Source organism: Ostrinia furnacalis, unplaced genomic scaffold, assembly GCF_004193835.3.
Source record: "Ostrinia furnacalis isolate ACB-3 unplaced genomic scaffold, ASM419383v2 OfSCF2054, whole genome shotgun sequence".
In the NCBI taxonomy this organism is placed as follows: Eukaryota; Metazoa; Arthropoda; class Insecta; order Lepidoptera; family Crambidae; genus Ostrinia; species Ostrinia furnacalis.
In genome coordinates, this window is record NW_021132293.1 from 509,472 (window position 1) to 533,012 (window position 23,541).

The 23,541-nt window shown below is 37.2% G+C and overlaps 1 protein-coding gene across 2 annotated transcripts; it reads left to right on the forward strand.

Moving 5' to 3' along the window:
* The first annotated feature begins 43 nt into the window (after positions 1 to 43).
* Positions 44 to 23,275, forward strand: LOC114354518 (junctophilin-1). Of its 2 annotated transcripts, XM_028306934.1 has the most exons (8): positions 44 to 456; positions 12,262 to 12,473; positions 14,937 to 15,211; positions 16,067 to 16,240; positions 16,751 to 17,085; positions 17,391 to 18,882; positions 21,092 to 21,298; positions 22,061 to 23,275. In XM_028306934.1, the coding sequence occupies exons 1-8, from the start codon at positions 227 to 229 to the stop codon at positions 22,145 to 22,147; spliced, it is 3,012 nt and encodes a 1,003-aa protein (XP_028162735.1). In that variant the 5' UTR covers positions 44 to 226; the 3' UTR covers positions 22,148 to 23,275. The 2 variants fall into 2 exon arrangements, with proteins under 2 accessions (XP_028162735.1, XP_028162736.1); XM_028306935.1 differs by lacking the exon at positions 21,092 to 21,298 and having other exon boundaries at positions 70 to 456.
* The last annotated feature ends 266 nt before the right edge of the window (positions 23,276 to 23,541 follow it).

Genomic DNA, 23,541 nt, shown 5'->3' on the forward strand with positions numbered 1-23,541 from the left:
GGCGGGCGGTCAGGGCGCTCGGCGCGCAGTGCGCAGGGCGGGCGGGGGCGCGGGCGGGCGGCCGCCGGCGGTCGGGCGCGCAGTGCTCCTCGCGCAGGACCGGAGCGGTGTTCACTCGGCGGTGCGCCACGGCGCGACATGCCCAGCTGATGTTTATTTATACCGCGAGCTCGGTGGAGGGTGCGCGCGGGAGGCCCTCCCCTCCGCGGCACCACGGTTTCGCGTGATGCAGCCGAGCGAACTTGTCGACACCGCGCACGCCACTAGCGGAAACCCCCCGCAGCGTGGCCTCAACGGTGGCCGTTTCGACTTTGACGATGGTGGTACATATTGTGGCGGGTGGGAGGACGGCAAAGCCCACGGCCACGGTGTTTGTACTGGACCCAAAGGCCAGGGCGCCTACGCCGGCTCCTGGCACTTTGGCTTCGAGGTTTCCGGTGTCTACACCTGGCCCAGGTGAGATAGTGACTTCGCCCGGGCCTCGCACATGCCCGAGCGCAAATCCGCGTTCGAAGCCGCTCCAAAAATAGGCTGCTATTAATAATTGAGTTCGGTGTTTCGCTAGAAAACGTGTGTAACGGCGGTGAAAGTGCCTCATGGCCTAATCTCAACGAAAATGTTTCTATCGATCTGTTTCTGATAACGCCACGTGATAACAATATGTAGCATAAGTACCTACTAATGTCAGTCTTGTTACCACTGGAAATGAATGAATTAAGATCTATTAACAATCTCAATGATGTAACGACCAATATATCGATATTGTGCATGATCAATTTGAGTTCAGTTTCGCACACTGTGTGTTCTAGTAGCCTGGAGTTGGACTCTACATCAAGAAGAATTAAAGTCGTATTAAAATTATGGTTTTTAAAAAAACAATCCCCGCACTATCATTTTTAACTAACTGAAATTGAAATGAGATTTAAACCCCATTACATCCCTAAATCTACCTAAACATTATGACAGTTAACGACTTCCAAAGAGTTAAAATGTGATTAATACCTACATCAAAATGCACCGAGGACATTAGTCATCATACGTTTTTAATTAACGGCCTGAAACTTGTGCTGAATTTTTTTTTTTATTTTTTTTTTTCCACACTTATGAATTAAATAAATTAGTCAAATGGTTCAATTATATGACTGAAACAGTCGAAGGTTTAAAGTAAAGTAAGCTTTTAAGTAAAGCTTAGATCCAAAAGTTAGACTCTACCTACAGGCACAGTTATAATCAAAACATAAAGTGTTGCTTACTTACCTACTGACTGGTTGTAATGGTTGGACGTACCTACCAACATCATAACATTGAAATTATACGGGCTCCCCATTTAAACTGGGACAGTTATTTAAATAATTTAAACTAGAACTAAAAGTTCTTAGTCTTACTTATGTATTGTTAATTCTCCCATCACTTTTGTTTAATTGGAACTTAATTTTACCTACTTAAGAATGATTCTGTGCATTACTTTTATGTGTAAAAGTTCAAATAATTATACATTTAAAAATATTTCAATATCCGTTTTAGTGTAGGTATAGTAAGAACCCAAAGTAGGCACTGTTTCATGAATATACGATGAGTATTTGTTTTGCATCTTTGTATTACACAGCCCCTGTTGTTCTTGTTGATCATGAATTAAAAATTAATATGACTGAAACGCGACTTCGCACGCGCATACCACTAAAATATGTACGGGTACTAGACGGGGAGCTTCCGTGTTAACAATGCTGTTAGCTTTCAGACGTTTCAGATAAGTAGAGGTGTCTACTTGACTAGGTACTGTTTAGTTTATTCGAAATACCTGAATGCATGCAGTAACACTAAGGCTGAGTTGCACCATCTTATTTTAACTTTGACAAACGTCAAAAATATGTCAAACTCCATACAAAAAGCACCGGTTATCGTTAAATTTACTGTCAAAGTTAGGTGGTGCAACTCAGCCTAAGTACATACATCAGCGTCAATTTAATACTTACTACTCAATAAGTATTTATGTAGGCACAGAGGAATTATTGGTTTAATTCTCTAAGTACGTAGGCGTTAGGTATGTAACTTATATCAATTTGTTGTGATACTGCTACCTACCACTTCTAAACTTACTCTATCCCCCTTAATAACACCATAATATTGAACTCTGGCTTAAATTGTCATTTAGTATGGAAATGTCATTTTAATCCAGAATTATTTTTTATTAATAAAGGGTAAATGCCTATGAATTGGAGTCCTTTAATATTTAACTTTATTATTTAACTAGGTAGGTATATTCTTTAACTTTATGATCCTTTAAATTGGTCTGAAAATTGAAATTAAGCCACTTAAAAAGCCGTAACGTATCAAGTTTTGAGCTTCGTGTTCCTCTTTTTAAGTTAAGTTTCCTACTTGGCTGAAAAAGAAGTGGCTATGGTAACTACGTATATTTACTATCTATGAAAGAAATAAGTAACAGTATAAGTATATTTGTGCATTCTCATTACATGAAACATGCAATGCAGCTGCTACTGCACTCGCTACAATTTACAACATTGTATGATGCAAAGATAACCCAGATATGAATAGTAAGTAGGTACTCCTTCCCAAAATGTAGAGTCGTTCCTCCGTGTTGATTCGAGACCACGATCGCCTCGCTGCATCCCCGAAGCCTAAAAGATAGAAAGCAAAACACATTTAAAGAACTTTCTATAGTCAAATCTTGTAAATGTTACACAAGGTAGAAGCGATAAGTGATCTACACATGTGGCTGTACTAAATGTATGGAAACTAGAACTGGAAACATTGATTTTTTGGATAAATCCTGTTTATTCTGTAATCTACTATTGAAACCGTTTGATAGAGCTCATGAAGCACATTCAGGATCAGTATCCAGCTTTTCCGATATTATCTTGTAGTTTTTCATATTGTGTGGCTTACCAAATGTGGTATGGAAGCTGGAAACATTGAATTTTCGGATAAATCCAGTTTGTTCTGTAACATACATAGATTGATACCGTTTATCTCGTGAAGCACTTTCAGGATCAATGACCAGTTTTTCGATATATTTTATTTTAGAAATAATCGATTGAGATCACTATCCTTTCCATCCTGTATAAAGAAGCGAAAAACAAAGTTTCTATTTTCCGAGTGCATGCTAAATAGTATCGGTCTATCATCTTGTATTATTTTTAGGTAATAATTAAAGGTATAAATTAATTAGCTCTACACCTGACAACGCACATTCAGATTGACTCTCTATTCATCTTAATATACCTATTACCTACTATCTTTAAAACAGTTACAACTCGCTGTTTAGGACGGTGTCACTAATTTATTTAAGAAATCTAATAAGGTAGATCCTAAATACGATTTGATATTATATTTTTCATTGTCTGAGACCAGCATTCATTGACACCCTTAATTTTTCTCCCAGTTCATCAACCTCCAAACAGTCCCTTTTATGTAGAGCTAGTTATAGATGCAACTGCGAAGGACGTTCTCCTGGATGCCAATTTGTTTTAATAATATGTTTTTTTTCTCATATTTTAAATTTAATTTTTAACTTGCTCATCTTCTACTTATGTCTATTTAAAGGCTTAATTGTTATCTAAACAAAAGATGAGCACGCTCAAGCTAAAAATCGCAGTTCAGAAACCAGGGGTTACTTTTGGTAACACTATCCGTAATATTCGTCAATTGGTGGTAAAGAAAGCTGTAATCTGACCTCTTTTTACATATTAATCAAGCCTACAAAGGTGTGAAAATAAAAGCCTTCCATAAATCTACTCGTAACTATAGGGAAAGTTTTAGAGATGCTAAAGTTTTATTAACCCAATTTCTTTCAAGTTTAATCTCCGATTACTTGACTCTGAATTATGTACCTATTACTACCTATATAGTTGTAGACAATGTTAAATTGTTTGTCTTTAGAATTGTAAAGGTTTACATACTTTAAAAAGAATAAATGAACAGTTTAAAAACATAAAAAAACGCTTTTAATTACTGCACTAAAAGGCTCGAACGAACCCAAACTCGATGAGTTTCCGCCGTTTCGTTTAGGAGTTCCTATGGTCACCTCCCGACCAGGCGCGGATCCAGCCCTGAAAAAAGGTTGTGGGCACAGCCACCAAAAATGAGCAAAGTGAGAGTTGGATCACTCACTACATGCCCGGACATACATACATGCATGCTTTTGTAGCATAAGATTAGCCTAAAGTTTAAACTGTCAAATAAGTTATTCAATAAAGAATTTATTTATTTATTTATGCCTATCGATCTTATCAATAGATCATAATAAAACAAGCAAATTAGGGTTGTGGGCATGCCCACAGTGCCCACAACGGTGGATCCGCGCCTGCTCCCGACTCCATCATCAGATCAGCTCTACCTACCATAAAATTGTATAATCATCTAATCTACAGGTATACATATAATTGTCAAGTTTCATGATGATACAAGAATTAGAAGTGCGTGTAATTCAGATTCTTAGATTCCATTACATAGTTACATACACGACGACCTAATAAAAGAGTGTTAATGAATAAAGTTTTTTAAACCTAAACCTACCTATAAAATTCATTAAGGGAGAACAATAATATCTAAGTTTTTAAATAGTAATACAACGTTAATATGCTGGTCACGAACTGAAATGTGGGATGAACAGGAACATTAATTTCCTAAACCTATCTTCCGTCGATGAAATTTTACACTTTATACCTAAAACCCCAGTTGGATAAACCGTAGTGAAACAACAAGTTTTGTTTGTTCGGCCGTAAGTTCATAATATTATTAAACGTAGTTTAATAATGAAACTATACTAAATAATACATCCCTATAGTTTTACAATACATACATAATTAATATCATAAACGTTTAAAACTAATAATTTTACGCGATGATTCCTCGCCTGCATGGCTTCGATTGTCATCGGCCAAGATATTTTTAGCATTCGTTTACCGGTCTAGATGTAAAATGGTTTTACTTTCGATTTGCTGTATGACTATTGGTATTGGTAGGTACCTAGTAGACTATTTTTATCCGCTTTAATTACTTTTCAAATAATTACTCACTGGCGCGATAGTGTGTTTTCAAGCCAGACAACCGGTGATTTTAAATGATTGAACTTTTTTCTTTTAAATGTAGGTAGCAATAATGAAAATTTTATATAGCAACATTAATAGATCGATAGAGTAAATGGTGTATGGCTCTGTCAGAATGCGACGCAGTGCCAGGCCTTCCGGTTATATCTCACAGCAACCGCCTGCTCCGGCCAACCCACTTTCATCAGGTCATTGCTCCATCCAAACAGGGGGCATCCCGACCGACATTCTTTTTTCTGCGTGACCTCCATTCTACGAATAAGACTTCTTTATTCCCTGCTCTGAGAAGTCGTTGGGGTAATGGTCTGTGCTGGTCAATCACTGGAGTTATTAGTAATGTCTGACACTGGGTTGTCAAAGCAGACTGAACCCAGTGATATAGAGTGGGTATAATTGACACTTAACCACATATTTCCTACTTTAATCTTCGTAAGTCAGAAGGCAGGTAAGCGGTTTGGTCGATGCCTTGTTTCTCCAACTTTAGTTAGTCAATGTAACGCTACATTTTCTGAGAAGGTAATAATATGATAGGATGATTGTAATAGGAATTAACAAAAATATTTGTTTAATATGTGTTGGTATCATGTAAGCCAATTTTACGTGCACGATGTTCTTAACTTACCTTTTCCCTATTAGGTAACTTCCTGAATTACAACTACATACATGGCAGGTACGAAATACTTTCAACTAGTATACTACATTAATTAATCCTTCAAGCTCCGCGAATCTAGACACAATAGATAATCAATTGTTATGACATTAATTAATGCCGTCTGGGACTCAATCGGTTAATATAAAATGGTTAATCGCAAAACAGGTAGTTAAAAACTCAAAGTAGAAGAACTATGAAAAAAAGGATACCAGTAAGTACTTTATTTTGTTACTCGGTTAAAAAATACATTTGTATGAAACTCATAAAAAAACTCATAAAACTCATTTATTTCTGTAAATAGGCTTAAAAAAAGCACTTTTACACGTCCCAGTATTAACCCTACCACTGCTTCAGGACAATAAATGGGCCAATGCTGAGAAGAAGCAGCGCAAGAAACTCAGTCACTATTGTCAGCCTCTTTTTCAAAGGTTTACAGGCTTTCAAATGTACAAAGTTATAAATATTTATGCGAGCTAGGCAGTAACGCATCCCAAACATTTTTATCTTTTAAATAATCATTGACTTTATAATTTTTTTCATTAAGGTACTTTTAATATGTGATTTGAATTTATGAATGGGTAGTTCTATCACAGTTTGTGGTAATTTATTAAAGAATTTAATAATTTGTACTGTACATACTCTCAAGTAGGTACGTAATTTACGATCTTAGAATGGTATAAAGTTGCAAGGTATAAAAGTATACCACATGCGTAATTCAAAGCCACATCCCCAACCCAAACCTAATAAATAATATCCGTGAGTTACTAAATTCATTAATTATAATATAAATAAAAAATTGCCAAGTGCGTGTCGTGCCACGCGCAGTGTAGGGTTCCGTAGTTCTTCGTCGTTAACACAATATATTTCAGAAGCCAGCAATTACTTCATCTAAAGTCACTTTTAATATTTTCTTCTAAGGAATTTTCACTAGTTAAGAAATTGTTTAGTCTTAGGCTGTATTACTCTTAGGCCTGTTTTCACCATCAAGCCCTAATTTTTAAGTGACCCCTATGTAAACAAAATTCCTGTTAATTGCTACCATAGGGTTCACTTAAAAATTAGGGATTGATGGTGAAAACGGGCATTAAACTAACTGGTGTATCTTAACCGCTATAGTTTTCCTTGAAAGTTCATGAAAAGCAGTATCATTACGAATTGTCCCAGATTTTTAAAGCCAACAGTTTAGTTTTTGAGGGGGGGACGCCCTACTCGAACAAAAATTGGCACTTTAAACTTTAATAATTTGCAAACTGATCCCTAAATGGAAAAATAGATACCCCTATATAAGCCATTTTAAAAGACCTATCTAACGATACCCCACACGATGGGGTAGAAGATGAAAAAAAAATTCATCCCCACTTTACATGTACCCATGTACCCTAAAAAATAAACCTTGGACAGACAGACAGACATATCGGAACTATAAGGGTTCCTTGTCAGGACTACGGAACCCTAAAAAAGATAAACCACGTAAACCATGTGCTGGCAAAAGAGAATTTCAATTTGATCACGTCAGCAGTTCCGACTACGAGTAGAGATTCATTAATCAGTTACGATAGTAAAATTGATGATGGCGATGATTTTTAGCAAGATAAGCTAAATAAATGGGGCATTGATTTGTGGAATATGATTTTTCTTTATTATCGATAGACTTTCCTCGTTTTCCTTGACTTAGGTAAAAACGTATACATGAAAGATTTAACAGAGCAATCTGTAGTCAGGCTGATTCACCTGCGCCGAATAAAGCAATGTTGTTCATCGAAATCGCCTTTCATACGAAGTCGCGTTCTTATTTAATTTTGGTGTCAACGATCCTGAATGATTATGTACCTACCTACGCATTTTCAAGAATTTGCCTGATTAATTCAGCTGTATAAACATCAGTGTTTTAATAATGAAGGTTTTATAAATTGACTAGCTGTGCCCGCGACTTCGTACGCGTGAAAATAGATTATTGAATATTTTTTCCCGTTTTTGCAACATTTTTCATCGATACTCCGCTCATACTGTGCGTAGCGTTATGTTACATAGCCCTTTAAAATTCTTGAATTTATAGATAAAATCTATGAAATAAACGTGACGAGAAGTAGGTATGTAAGATTTCGGCAAACAATAACACATAATCCACGGATATGTGGTTAATATTAACCTCAATAATTACTCATGCATGGAGTCAACATGAGTTTTGACAAGCAAGGTTTCAGATTTGTGGTCGTCTCCATACATGAATGATTAAAGAATTCTCCGTGGCTCGCAATCCACACAATATTGAATTTTACAAAAAATGTTTATCAAACTTTTTGTCCGTTTTACTTTTTGTAGTGCTTTTTCGGAGGGTTGTTTGTTTTAGTTCAGCTTTTTAAGGCTTCGGGCATTGTTGTAGCCAGGTAGAATTCGTGCCTATTATATGACTTCCGTAAAAACAAAGAAAACAATGATTTTAAAGTAAAGTTGTTTGTTTCGGTAAGAAGAAAAGGGATACAAAGAAGTACCTATTACGTAGCTTTATAATGTTTCTGCGCTTGAAAATTAAAAACTTCTACTCGTAGTAAATATGTACTTACGTGGATGGTAGGAATGAACTGCCATTTTATTCATCAGACAAACGGTTAATGTTGCGGAAAGATCTTAGAAATATGAACAAAAATGTTGTAAAATATATGTATTTCAATTAATTTACTTAGGTAGATTTACGTATTTCACCATTATTCTCTACACATTTCCCTTTTCATTTTAGTTAACGTTGAGCTTAACCTGAAGTCTGAACGTTGCGTTATTGGATAACCTTGACCTAGATAATTTTCTTAACCCGCAAATATGAAAGCTATATCTTCTGTTGGATTTTTAACTTAATCCAATATTTACCTGTGTTAGTCACACCTATACGAGTATAATTAATACATACATAATGGGCGTCTATGGATAATACCTGTATTGATTTTACATAACCCCGCGACAATGTTACAAAAGTACGATTTCGAAAGCTCAGACAAACATGGGTTTTGAGATAAGTAATAAGTATGTATCAACTTATTCTATGTCAAAGCTTTATTTTTTAATTCTTACTATTTATTACTCATAGTTTTCAAGATACATTTTATTACGACTGAAACAGCATCTCTGTAATTCAGCGGTAAAAACAATTTACTACTCGGTTAGCGAAAGCTCACATGGTTTCGAATCTGAAGTACCTACTCGTTAGCTGATTTTTTTTCTGATTGTAATTAATATAACCTACTACACTTTCTATTTTATGCATAGTAACTAATTAAATAACCGAATGAAAATTGAAAACCAATCCTGCTACACGTGCGATCGAGAAGAAAAATTTACAGAACAGTGCCAGCTTGTAGACACATCGGTATTCAATATACTACTTGACGCGAGCGCATTCACACATCGAGTGATGATTTGCGTCAAATGTAGTACAACAAGTCGTGCGCATTCGCCACGCACGTGTTCTATGTATTTAAAAATTCAGGGTGTCCTAGAAAATATTATCAGACGAGATTTCAGGAGAACAGTGCCTACATCAGAAGCAATTTATGATGATCCTTAACAATCCTCAAAGTCGTAAAACCAAACCCCCAATTTATTTTATTTAAATTAATAAAACTATAAATATTCAACAATGCATATACAATATGAAATGGTTAAAAATTAAATGAGCATCTTATAATAAAATATTTGCCTTCAAAAGTTACAGTTTCAGTTCAGCCTAAATACAATCACATCATTTCAACCATACAAGGTTATTAAAAATAATACATAGTTGAAGTTGTAATGAAGTTAAAAAAATTTATGTAGCTTTTATAATTTATTTCTTTTGTTTTTTGATTTTAATTATTTAACACCTTTGCTGCGGCAGTAACTTTCTAATACTTTCCATTCCTTCGGTACAAGGTCAGTAAACCTGGTATTAAAACTTACATTGTGGCGGCACAAGGCTTAAAGACCTTGTAATATTTAAGATATATTAATTTTATTTTTGGCTCCATGTTAATAGATATTGTGTTTTTTTTCTTTGAATATTAATAATAATGCATTTATTGACATACACCTGANTTCTTCTTTCAGTAAGTTTCAACCATGCAAGGTTAATAAAAATACATTAGTACCAACAATACAATAAACAAGCTTCAAAGCAAAAATAGAGTTAGAGAAAAAAGTAAGACAAAAAGCGCACTTTATGTAGAGAGCACACTGTGCACTTTTATTCCACCACAATCTTGACTCATTTTCAAACAATGAACTAAATATAAAATAGAACTATTGATTTTTCTCCGATTCCTTAGGTTTACTACTATAGAAGTTCCTTTAAATAACTTATATCATTACTAGCTCAGTACCTCTAGTACGAAAAACTTTCGAGTTCGTTTCGTTTGCGTATTCAAAGTGCCATCGAAAAATTTTGTATGAAAAATTAAACAGCGCCCCCTATATTATAGCCGCCCTAGGGGGCGCTGTTGAAAGTTTTTCGTAATAGAGGTACAGAAGAAAAAATACAAGGACAAACGTTACACGTGTTCAGTAAATAAATTTAGTAATAGATTTCAGTATAACGAAAAGGGACGTAAACAAAACCTACATGTTTAATGCCCCATTCCGTCCTTGTCGCGCCAAGGCCATTTCTCTTCACAGCTACAGTCAGTTAGTTTCACTTGTAATATTCAGCTGGGACCGCAAATCGTCTAACGCGATATAAATAGAGGTTAGACTTGAGTTGTTTCAACTGAACTCATCTGTAGAACAGATCATTCCATTATCTTACGAGACTATAAAAACTGAAAGGAATTCTGACTGAGCGTGTATTGTTGATTCCTTCAAATATATTTAGACATACTAGAGATCGAGACGAACACACTAGCGTTTTATTCGACTGTGGAGAAGCAGACGCCTATAAGAATTTACGACTGTTGTGGGCTTTCTTCACGACTTTTAATGAAATTCAGAGTAGTTGATAATACACACTAAAAACGTGAGCAGTTTCGGTTAAATACACTTACAGAATGAGATGAGATGAGACACATCTAGGTACTTCTAAAATTAGTTCGTTTAATTTCGAATGGAAATATTAGGTACCATTAGAAAGTCAAGAATTCTCATTAAAAACACTTAACTCCTGCTTCTGAACAGTAAAATTCCTATCGTAGCGTACTTATATTTCATGAAAAACATTAGGATTTCATTCTTATAGTTCAGAGGAATAAGGTACGCGCCCTTTCTCAGTCATGAGTCACCAGTCACCACGCTTACGGTCGTCAGCAAAGATAATGCCTCTGTGTTGCAACTTGATGCAAATGAACTTGAGTTTAATGTCAATTTAATTTATCAAGTTTTTGATGTCAATTTATTTTAAAACTTGTTTTTATTTTCTTGCGAGGGTACAGACATTATTTTTAAATAAACATGCTCTACCTTACACACGATCATTAATCATGCCTATCTAATTCAATTACATTTATTCAAATACAACTACAACTAACCAAAATATGATTTATCTGCACAAGCAGATAAATCATATTTTGGTTTGTTTAAAATTTTATGAGTATAAATCTTCTTTCTTAGGTTGATCACTATCTTTAGTATTTTGACCTCTAACCTACACGGTAATGCGCCCATTAATAATATATGAGAAGCTCATAAATTGGATGATAGTACATGTGAATACAAAACATCTAGGTATCGTACGTATGCTCATTAGTGGTTTCTTCGTCGGAGCAAATCTAGGATAGATTTTTTCCGTCACACCTGCTGGCGTTAGGTTGCGAGCTTATGAAGGACACGCAATATGTCGAGGTATCTACACTGACTCTACAAGACACGATATTCTCACGTAGGTCTAGGTAGGTATAGGTAGTCTCTTATTGAGATAGAAAGAAAGAAACCACGAAGACCACATTACCACCTAAGATTTTAACTGGGGCTCTCACTGTACCTAATGCCAAACAACTTGAAGGGTTGTGAAAGTTTACATCCTCGGTATAAAAAAAAACTAACTAAGAAGCAGGCTAGCAGCAGCAGTTAATTAATTTATTGTTATACCTACCTATTATTATTTTTTATCTTTGTTTTATAAATGAAATGTAAACAAATAGAGAATAAAGTTCTTTAAACCTGCGGCCACCATTCAACACGACCAACCGGCTTCAGGGGGAAATTGGTGTCCCCTTTTATATTCACAGACGATGGCGCTCGGGCCCCCTTATACAAACGACTGGCATCAAGGGAATAAACATAGATTAATAATAGCTAACCACATAACACATTTACAAATATAACTACCTACTATCACGGGACTGACAAACCTTACGCAGTGACAAGGCTTTTGTGTTAAACCTTGAGCGTAGTTAATTGAGTTTTAATTTTACCACCATCTAGGGAGAATTTCAATGATAATTAATACGTAGCGTACATTTTGTTTGTACTGACTTACTATTTATATTTTAATAAAGCTAGAAAATTCCAACATGGCAAGCAAGTACTATGTACGAGTATATACGAGTATAGACCATAGCTCTAATTAGTTATATGATGTTTCAGTGGCAGCGCATACGAGGGCCAATGGCAGAACGGCAAGCGACATGGACTGGGCGTGGAGACCCGCGACCGGTGGCTGTACCGCGGCGAGTGGACGCAGGGCTACAAGGGCCGCTACGGCGTGCGCCAGAGCACCACCAGCAACGCCAAGTACGAGGGCACCTGGGCCAACGGACTTCAAGACGGATACGGCTCCGAAACTTACGCTGATGGCGGTCAGTATAATTATCTAACTTTATCCATTGCCAACTCACGAAATCCCGACGAAAATACATATTACGTTTACACGACCCTGGCATTCTTACTCTGAATCACTACGGGAGAATGCGTTTTACTTTTAATCAAACAATTAGATTAAAACTGATGCTCTTCTTATCACACATTTTACCCCTTTCAACGCATTGTAGGTACTTGCCATGGGAGTAAAATATACCTTCACTGGTACATTATCCACCTACTAATGTTTCACTTTCAACGCTCACAAGACTACGTTGTTGCCACGTATTGACCCAGATTGAAGTTGCGTGAACTAGGAAAAACCCCCATTTGGCTTATGCAATGTTTACCACTAGAATATAATTTATGTGCAAACAGCAGACACGGTCTCACGACCAACACTAAATACCATAGAGTTAAATACAAAACAACTCGAGACGCACATTGAATGCTATAGCAATTTTCAAGAGATTAGAATAAATCGAATGTTATTGTGCTCGAACAGCAAGACAAAGCTATTTTTCTGTTGTAATTTAGGCGATTTCGCTATCGTGCCAACTGACAATGTGTCCAGAGACGATCACGATTTATTCAACCTTGGAATCGAATAAAAATCAGAGCTCTCTTATTAAACTCCGTAACTCTACATTGCCTTTTACGAACACTGCGACAAAACGTCACGCAATAATTTATTCTGAGCATAATATTACATTGAGTCATAATCTTAAACAACACTGTGATTCGTCATTCTCAGTAATATCGTGAATGCACTGATATTTTCACGAAAACATTCCTAATATCGCTTACGTAGGCGAGCCGTATTTAGTTTAGCAGACATAAAACAGCTACCTATACGGATAGTTCATTCATTGCGTGTTCCCAACACGGTAGTCAGCAGCCTCGTCAAATATTCACCAGCACCAGTGGCTTAGCGTCATCACACCCACTGCTCATTATGTCTCGTCACTAATTGCGCATAGTGAGAGCTCAGGGCGTGTGCGCTGCGCTTGTTAGATAAATTACATAGATATTTATTTATGGAACAAATATAATTCTAAGCGAGTCTGATGTATTGCAATAACCATTTTTCGATGATTTAGTATATGAATGGTTGAAAGCCGTAGTATTGCGGCCGCGGCACCGGCACTATCGTGGTGTCCGAGCACTGCGGCCCTCGGTAGTTAAATATAGCGACGCAGGCACGCCCGCCGCACCGCCTCGACACACAATCATCTCGGCTACTCACTCATTCTGTACTACAAAAGATAATATGTTTCTACTACCATAACACTCACCCACTAACACAAACATTTTTTTACTCAATAGACCTAACACGTTAAATAACACTCATAAATACAAAGACCTTTTAACTTAATTGACACCTGAAACAGAGCATACCATAATCATATGGGTGAGACAGGAAGAAAACTTGTCTGAATACGCTCATGAGATATGTAGTTGAACTCTGTCAATTTTGAAAACTTCTTACCACTAATAATTTACAGTCATAATCTAGCTGTTAGAGTTTGTAAAGGAGTTCAAACCACGAAGTAAGGTTTTCCAAAAAACGAACTCAATTAAGTGAATAAAGCTCTAGAAAAGCTTCAATTACTACTAAAACTATTTAATTGGTTAAAGTGCTCTACTATATTGGCTTTTAGTTTGATTAGGAAATTACGGGCTAGTTTTAATGGCAATACAATGTAAATGCAGATGATTCCGCGTTATAGGCTTGGAAAGGTACATACGTAAAACTTCAATCGAGGTATTTCCACGCCTTTAGTTATTTATAGTAGCATGGCGTGTCAGTTAAACTAAAACGAATCGTGTAAAGTAACAGAGAGCAACAATAAAGATACCCACTCAGGAAAATTCCAAATCACCTATTTTATTAAATAAAAACATAACAATCCTTTGAATCCTTCTGTCGCAGTCGGGTAAAATCGATCTAATAACCAAAGCAGTACGCTTTGGTTCTGTAAGATGTTGATAACATCATAATAAGACTATACGAAAACGCTGCGCGCAAAATATTTTTCATACGTCGTGTCATTACATGAAAAGCTTGAAAACACTGCTCTACATTATTGTTTCTGTTATATTTTTTCCTTTGAAAAGTTGTGTCTGACTGTACAAAGTCACGCTGCCGTTAGACTAATTATCTGAACAGCCATAATGCCTTCTACAGTACTTATTATTATTCTGTGCTTCTACTGAGATTTTTCAGTCGGACTGATGGGAAAGCTTAACGAGTCCTCTGATGCACATAATTACATTTCGTTCCGGACCATCAAATTGATTCAAGCATGCGATATCCTAACCCAATTGAAAATATTACCAGGATTATGGGTGATTTTTAAATTTAGCCAACTTTGGAATTTAACATCTCAATGCTCCTGGAGCATCAAGGAACTTTCAGGATAAAAGTGAAAATGCTTATAGTGTATAATCGTGTTTTCCAGGAACATACCAAGGACAATGGATGCGCGGCCTGCGGCACGGGTACGGTGTGCGAACGTCGGCGCCCTTCGGCCTGGCCTCGCACTACCGAGGAGGCGCGCGAGGGCACCGAGGCTCGCAGTCCTCGCTGGCGGACGCGGCGGGGACGCCGGACCCTTCCGAACGTCGCACGACGCGCATGGACGACGCGCGCGGAGGCTTCGTGCTTACGGCCAGCTCCGAGGAACCGGGCCGCCGTGGTTCGCTGGCAGAAAAACCTAAAAAGGGACTGCTATCTGTAAGTCTGGGCTTTTCACTTTTTGAGACTAATTTGGTTATGTTTGACGATGTAAAATGGATTGGTGGTTTGCGAACCAGACTAGGTGCAGTCGAAAGTGTCGAAACTGATATTGCTAGTAGAGCTTATACCGAAATTATCGTACTTGCTTGTTGGCAATTTCATGTTCCATGTATCGTCATAAATACAAGCCTAGAGAGCTAAACTACTAATTGGACATGACTATAAAATCGCAAGCATAACTGCTACGATTATATTTTACAGTTGTATGTTTTCGTGTCAGGGGCCTATATTCTTTACTCAGCGGAACAATTTTAGACACCATAGTCGCTGTTTCGTGTTTATTTTCAATCTACGACTCATCTCTACTTATTTCAATTATCTATCGAATTTCTGTAAGTCACGCCAGTTGATAGGGGATTTGTGTTAATGTCTGCCTATCACTAACAGTCACTCTATAAGAGACTAATTTAAGAAACTAAAATAATACTCGTACATTGACAGTAACACCACATAAGGATGTGATGAACCAAACACCAAAAACACCAGGGTGTTCAGAATCACCTAGCAAAAAAATTACGCCATTTAAGTATCAATCTAGTCGACAGACTGTGGTACAATGTAAGTTGCTTTACTTACATAGAGAATTAGTTTCAATCAATAATGCCTACAATTGAAGCGAAATGGCAAAATCAATAGTAGGTAGGTATATAATTAGCTATAACAACGACGACAGTCTAAAACTCGCTGAGCGCTATGTTGATTGATAGTTTCAATTGCCCTTCTTGACTAGTAAGAGATTACAAAAAATCATTATTATATTATTAAACAATATCAAATCATGTATGCTTCCAGAAATTACGTAAGCAGCGTAGTGCAGGAGAGTTGGACAAGCGCGGCACGGGATCGGTGCGGTCGGGTGGCTCGGGGGGCTCGGCCTCCTCCTGGGTGTCGTCGGTGGAGAGCTCCCACTCCGCCATGACCCATGCCTCGCTGCAGACTAACTCTAATGCAAGCTTCGTTGTTGAGGTCAGCTCATAAAGTATTTTGCACGGATTAAAGAATAGTAACTTTTGACGAAAAAACGCTTACAGCCGCTGCCTATGTTGGCTAACTTTATAAACTGAAATTTTAAATTAACCTAAAATTATAAATTATATTTTCGTATAACTTTTGAAGGCCACTTGCGACCGATAAAAGACGTGATTGGAATGAGAGTGGTAGAGTTACTAAGAGAAAATCGGAGCTTATTAACCGAAATAATTGAATTTCGAAAGAACATTAGCGAAAAGGAGAGCCCAATTTTGGTAATAAAATAAGGCTTCGATTTGTAAAATGGAACTCTAAATACAAAAAACAATAATCTTTACATAACCGGAGTAAAATTTAAGATATCAATGTAAAAACAACACGGGTGGGTAGGTACGTAAATAACATCGCCTCACCTAACCTAGGTCCTAAAGCTGATCAATCAAAAGTCACAAATAAATTTAGCTTTGTGACTCCTTTTTACTAAACGCAATGCGTTATTATTTACAGGATGAACACTTAGATGCGAGTGTAACAGAGACATACATGGGTGAATGGAAAAATGACAAGCGGACTGGATTCGGTGTTAGTGAACGCAGCGACGGGCTTCGGTACGAAGGCGAATGGTTCGCAAACAGAAAATATGGATATGGTGTTACTACTTTCCGCGATGGCACAAGAGAAGAGGGCAAATACAAAAATAACGTACTCATAACGAGTCAGAAACGGAAACACATGTTCCTTATGCGCTCCGCCAAATTCCGCGAACGAGTCGACTCGGCCGTCAACGCGGCGCAGCGTGCCTCAAAGATCGCCTTACAGAAAGCTGATATAGCCATATCAAGGTTAGTATTATTATAAATACATTTTCCGTTACAATATTAAACTGTAGCCATATAATGTTTTACTGGTATACTTTGTAGCGCTAAATAGCCATGGATAGTAGCGCCATGCCTGTATCATTTATTTGTATGATTATATTATAGTAGCGTTTAACGCAACGCTGAAAAAAACAAATGGACAAAACAAATTGTTAAAATTAAAAGTATTGACATACCGTCGTGTAACATACCTACGCAGCTATCTACTACTAACCGTTAAAGGTCTTGAGAGTGTGATGACAATATAACATTAATTTCTTTGTCAACAGAACCTCCACTGCCCGAGGTAAAGCGGAACAAGCCGATGAAGCGGCAGACCAAGCAAAAGAAGACTGTGATCTTGCGCAAACTACTGCAAAACAGTTCGCTCCAGATTTCAAACACCCTGGCTTTGATCGAATAGGATTAAGAGACAGATACAGACAAAAGCATTACGATGCACAAGTCACGACACCCGTATCACAAGAATCTGAAAAGATCTTGGACTCAAAGAGCATTCCAAACCATATCCCTCCGATGCATTCACAGCTCCCTAATGCTAATAAAATGCCCAATGCGATGCCTTCAAGACGACCTTCTACGCAATACCCCAATACACAATATCCTAAGCCCGCTTTATCTACAGATCCAAGACTCGCGAACAGTACTAACTACAGTGCAGACAACAGGGTACTTGGACCTACTTATGATCAATATTATTCACCCAATCAAGATAACTGGTCATCACCAAATACACAACCACAAATGTTAGATAGTCAAAAACAATACTTACAAAATGAACCAAGTAATGTCTACGGATCTATTCCTCAAAGTGGCCAACAACAACAGCAACAGCTTCCCGCATCTTATCGTTTAAACAGGCAAGACGCGTTGCAGCATCAACAAAGTATGGACCAAAGCAGCCAGCAATATATAAACCAAGGTCGACGACTTTCATCAACGGTACGACAAAACCAAAATCAAAGACAACCTCAAGAGTGGAGTACCGCTCAAAATCTCCCAAGGCGGCAAAGCGTGCTCGCACAACCGAACCACGATACTCAAGAACATGTCTTCGTGGATGGGGGTACAGCTGCTTACGGAAGAAACGAATTCCGAAGCGGCACTGTATATTCCGAGGGACCACTGGATAGAACACAAATGCCAACGGACCAAGCTTATCGGCAAACAATGGATCAAGGGTATCGGCAGCCACTAGATCAACAAGGATATGCTCGACCAACACCAGATCAGCAAATGTACCGCCAAGCTCCTCCAGATCAACAGGGGTATCGACAGCAAGGGCCTACAGAGCAAGACATTGTCAATGGAAACAGGCCGTCTGGCCCACGACCATCTATCGATTACTTTGATCACTATAAAAGACCACCAAGTAGAGACTCCAGTGTGGACCGCTTTGGTAGGCGCTCACGGCAGCCGTCTGTGGAAGCCACGGCACCTAGCGGAGGGTCACGTGCTGGCTCAGTGGCCCCGCAGCCGCAGCCGGCACCCGCGTCGCGCCCTGCTTCTCGTGCAGCGACTCCAGCAGGCAACGGTCATTTGACTTCCGGCCGTGGTTCCATTTCTCGAGCCGGCTCGCGAGAACCACAACCTTTCGAAGATTCTCTCCTACGAAAGCGAACGCTTGGGCAAGAAATATCACCATCACCATATCAGCCGAAGCGCACTGAAAGCTTATTCGTGGCGCAAAATCCTGCCCCACCTCCAATTTCAAAGCCAAGCGGTGGAGGCGGCGGAGGCGGAGGCGGAGGTGGAAGAAAGGTAAGTCTGTTCTTTATGATGAATTTAGTAAATGACAATCANCAAGGTTGTGTACATCCAGATTCTCAAATTTAAATGACAATCATAATTTTACCAGGATAAGATTAACGCTTTCTTCTGCTTATTAACTGCAAGTTTTCTTGTTACGTACCTAATTCACTCCACATTATCAAAAATGAATGCGCAAGCATTTTATTAATCCTGTACTACCTACTTGCCAACTGTAATAATGATAGATGTTTAAAAAGTTAACCACAAAATCGAGCAAAACAGTCAAAGCACTTGTCAGCATTGTGAGTTTGGGTGTGGTTTCGGTATAAAGAAAAGGTTATATTATTCATAGAAAATACCTATATTTCGTCTACATATCGGTCATGAAGTATTTATATTGCGAACCCTATCATAATTAAAGGCGTTTGCATTATTCACTACATTACTTTCTTTTTATATTAATGTAACAAATGTTCTTTGATAATTTAAGAGCACTGTGCAGGAGTCGTAAAATGCATCGTATAATAATTATCCGCCCAAGATATTGAAATTATGTTTTTTTATCTTCTTTCACTCGCTTTTCTCTTCTTTCTAGACTCAGTTAACCTGGTAAAATCTGCCTTTCCTAAGAAATACCTACTCACCTAAAATTACTCGTGAAATCAGGACGTTAGTTACAGTACCTAATAATCACGGGTACTACGAATTACGATTATAACACATTCCTATTAATTAGTTATGATTATTCAGGATCCCAAATAATTTTTTCCTGATTTTTATTTGACTTGAAGAATTTGTGCGTTAAATTGGATAATAGTATTTTTTATCAGTAAGAGAACCAATAACTACCTAATTATACTTTTTTATGATAAGAGGTCATTTGAACGCAAAAATACAAAGTACTTAGTGGGTTAATACCAAGTACATTTTGGAAACGTAAATGATGGTGGACACTGATACAATAAATATGTAATGATTGTTCACTTTGTGAAATTGAGAAGACAATGGCAACCACTGCTATTAATAGCGCCGGCTAAATACTCATTGTGTATGTTTCATTGATTACATTACACGACGAAATGATCACGCTCATGGTCTTTACTTGTCAGCGATGAAGAAAAATGTCTAATGCGACTATTTTAAGAAATCACTGCTGCACTGGTACCAGACATGTTTTTGTTTGTACAAAAATAATTAGGTTTAAATTTTGTGATACTTTTATTTTGAGAAGAAAATATTCCACTGAATAGCACGTTGTGTATGTTGACATTCAAAATGTCTTTCTTATTCCTCTATGGGTACCTACTTCACATGATTCGTATAATAACCAACTAGCGCTACACGGTATATCTATGTACAGCATTTATATTTAAAACATTAAAAACGATGCAACAGTTAATACATATTTGCACAATGATGTCAACGCTCGGATAATTTCCTGACATTAATAAATCTCAGAAATAGTTAACTGACAATAAAAAAGATAACAAGACAGATTTTAAAGTAGATATACAATAGTTATGCATAATACAAAACAAAATACATTTGAAAAAAAAATAATGGGAGAAAATAATAATATCTCATCCGATGGCAGGAGACGTGCGTCGCGCGCGCGCGTTGCGATGGCGCAGCCGCGGCCGTGTAGGCGGCGCGCGGTTGGCGGGCGCTCCACACGCCGGCTCAGCCCGTTCTATTTCTAAATTGAGACAGTCACTCGCTACCGCTTTCCGTGTATCACCTCTTCGCTATATTTAACTAAATTTATTTCTAAAAGCTGTTAATTCCCGTTAAAAACGATAACACTTGTGCATACAACATTAGAAATGCGTTTCCTTAGTTCACAGTGATCATAAAAACGTGATATATGTTGTGCTATTGTTAAATAAATGATGTAACCGCAGTCAACTGTAATCCGTCACATTGAAATAGGTCAATAATATTAATAGTGCAGTCATCATAACAAATAACATAGATCAGAATGTGGTACCAAGGGGAGGAAGATGAAGACGAAGATCTTATGTGTTCGCCGGCTATCCTGGCGCGGCGTGCCTCTGAAAGTTGGATAAACGTTCCTCCAGTGGAGGTAAAATTGATGGAACGTGTGTCACACACACTTTAACGATACGCAAAATTTTTTAGCCGGCTGATGTTTAAACATTGTTGTAGTCTAGTGAATTGGTTTGGTGAGAGTTCGCAAAAAATGTGTCGTGTCCGGCAGATGCTGAGTACGCCGCAGACGCTGCAGCGCAAGAAGTCACTGCCCGACGTGGCCGGCATGCCGCGGATGCCGGACGGCGGCGGCATGTCGCGCGAGGAGGTCTCGGCGCTGGGCTCCGCGCGCCGCGAGGAGGTGCGCCGCATGTACGAGGAGTCCGAGAAACTTAGGGCCAACCCCCTGCTGTACTTAGTCAGTCCACAAGTCAAGGTGAGGCACTCGTTGCGCCGGGACGATGCTGAGATTTTTTGGCTTTTCTGTAACTAGTTTTATTTGCTCGGAAAGCTAACTTGAAATGCACTTACCTATTAGTTTACTTATAGCACAATACTAGAAGGATACCAACGGACATTAATTAAAGTAAACTTTCGATGCTATTTAAATACATTTATGGAAATAAAAATATAATAAACACGAAAAAGTACTGAATACATTATACCTACATCATTAAAAGATCAAGAGAAGTTACAATACCTACAAGTTACAACATACTTACATTAATTTCAAAAACTAAGGAAATTTAAAAATATTTATTTTTCCATAAGTTTCCCTTAATATCAAGAAACAAGAAAAACCTAACAATATAATAAATTAAAATGCACCACTCAAAGTTTTTTACGTAGACACAAAACCGTAGCAACCGTAGCTTCTACGACGCTGCCGCGTTGTAGACGAATCGTAGCAGTGACCTCACGTAGTCCGCTACAGTCTACGGACGCTACGAAATTATGCTACGTACAGTATCGTAGTTCATCGAGTAGGGTGTCGTAGCGCTTATGCGTTACATAATTATTATTAAGCTTCAGTTTAAATTATTTTTAATAAATTAATTAACAGTATTTTTTAAACGCACTGCACAGTGTTCTTAACTTAATTTTAATAGATTGTATTTCATTCATTTACTTATGTAGTTTGATAAAAAAAAAACATTTTCAATCGATGTATACAATGAAATATTTTTAACATTTTCAGGACTGGTTTTCAAGGCAGCAGCTGGTTATCCTCGTGCTCTTCATAAACATCTCTCTGGGCATAATGTTTTTTAAGCTGCTCACGTAGCGCCGGCGTATGGCGCCACCGCGCCCGAGTTGTACACTTTATAACGACAACTATTTTGTAAATATTTGTAATACTTCTCAACCCAAAATAGCCAAACAATTAATTTATATTATTCATCAAAAAATCTTAATAGCTCTATTCCTAAGAAGTCCTTTTGATACGAGTTACCATTTAAATATACCTATTACGACTATAAACGTATTTATTCGTCGATAAGAACTTCAATTTGCTAGTGTATGTAATTCTTTTGTCTTTGTGCAAGTGTGAAGTTTGTATGACAAGGATAAAAAGTGAAAAATATTTATAATTACGACTCCAACGTCGAACTGTTATCAAATACTATATAAAATATGTGCGAGAGTGATATTTTGTGTCCACTAGTCGGAAACTTCGAGTGCAAGGAGTACGAGTTGTTAATGAACCTGCATATTGTAGGTTTATGCCTTCGATGATAGTGCTTAACGCCTTAACTGCAATTGTTGAATTTGATTGATGACTACGTACAGCTTTAGAAGATGGTTGATGGCCGACGTAGGAGGCTACATTTATTGTTATATTAAGAACTAACGGCGCTCGCTGAGCCGTCGTTTATTTTCTTATTTACTGCGATTCAAGTGCAGTTATTCGGTTGGGAGACGTCACTAACCGTACTCCTTTAATTTTATGTTTATAGTTATTTGTAAAAAAAATAACTCAAAACTCTTAGCATATCTATATCAATCTCATTTCCAGCGATACTTGAGTGTGATAATTGAGAGCACAAAATTGATTTATTATGTCTAATTCTATTTACTTAAGAATGTTTACAAACATTCACTAAAATATGTGCAAGAATATGTATGTAAAATAATTACCTACACAAAATTGATTGTTATTTCTATATTGATAAACAAAAAGAAAAAAAGCACAAAAGCTTTATTATCCTATTTTGTAAATTATTGAATTGTGTAAAAACTGATAGAGAAACCAAATCTAAACTATAATGAAAATAGGCTTTTTTGTAAACCTATGATGTCAATTCTTTAATAATTAATCGACGATTTTGTATAGTCTGTAGAATAAATCTTATTGAATTCTATTGGCATAGGAAGCATCAAGGCTACTGTTGCGAATAAACAACGAACGTTGTTGAAAACTAGCATTCGTTGAATGATTGAGCTACTTATATTCAAGTTTTTAAGACAATTTTCACAGTTTCAGTATATTATGTAAAATTATAAGTTATTAATCTGTAAGAATTTTAATTACTTGTATCGATTTTATCTACGTTTCACAAATAAAATATTTTAACAAAACTAAAAAACGTATTATTTTTTAACCTATGTACTATAAACAAGTTGTAACATCAATCAAATAACGCACAACCGCAAGATTTGTAATTAAAACACACAACA

Coding starts and splice junctions, on each gene's coding strand:
- LOC114354518 (XM_028306934.1), top strand. CDS start 227: ATGCAGCCGAGCGAACTTGTCGACACCGCGCACGCCACTAGCGGAAAC. Junction 15,212..16,066: donor CTAAAAAGGGACTGCTATCT/GTAAGTCTGGGC, acceptor GTATGCTTCCAG/AAATTACGTAAGCAGCGTAG. Junction 16,241..16,750: donor ATGCAAGCTTCGTTGTTGAG/GTCAGCTCATAA, acceptor TATTATTTACAG/GATGAACACTTAGATGCGAG.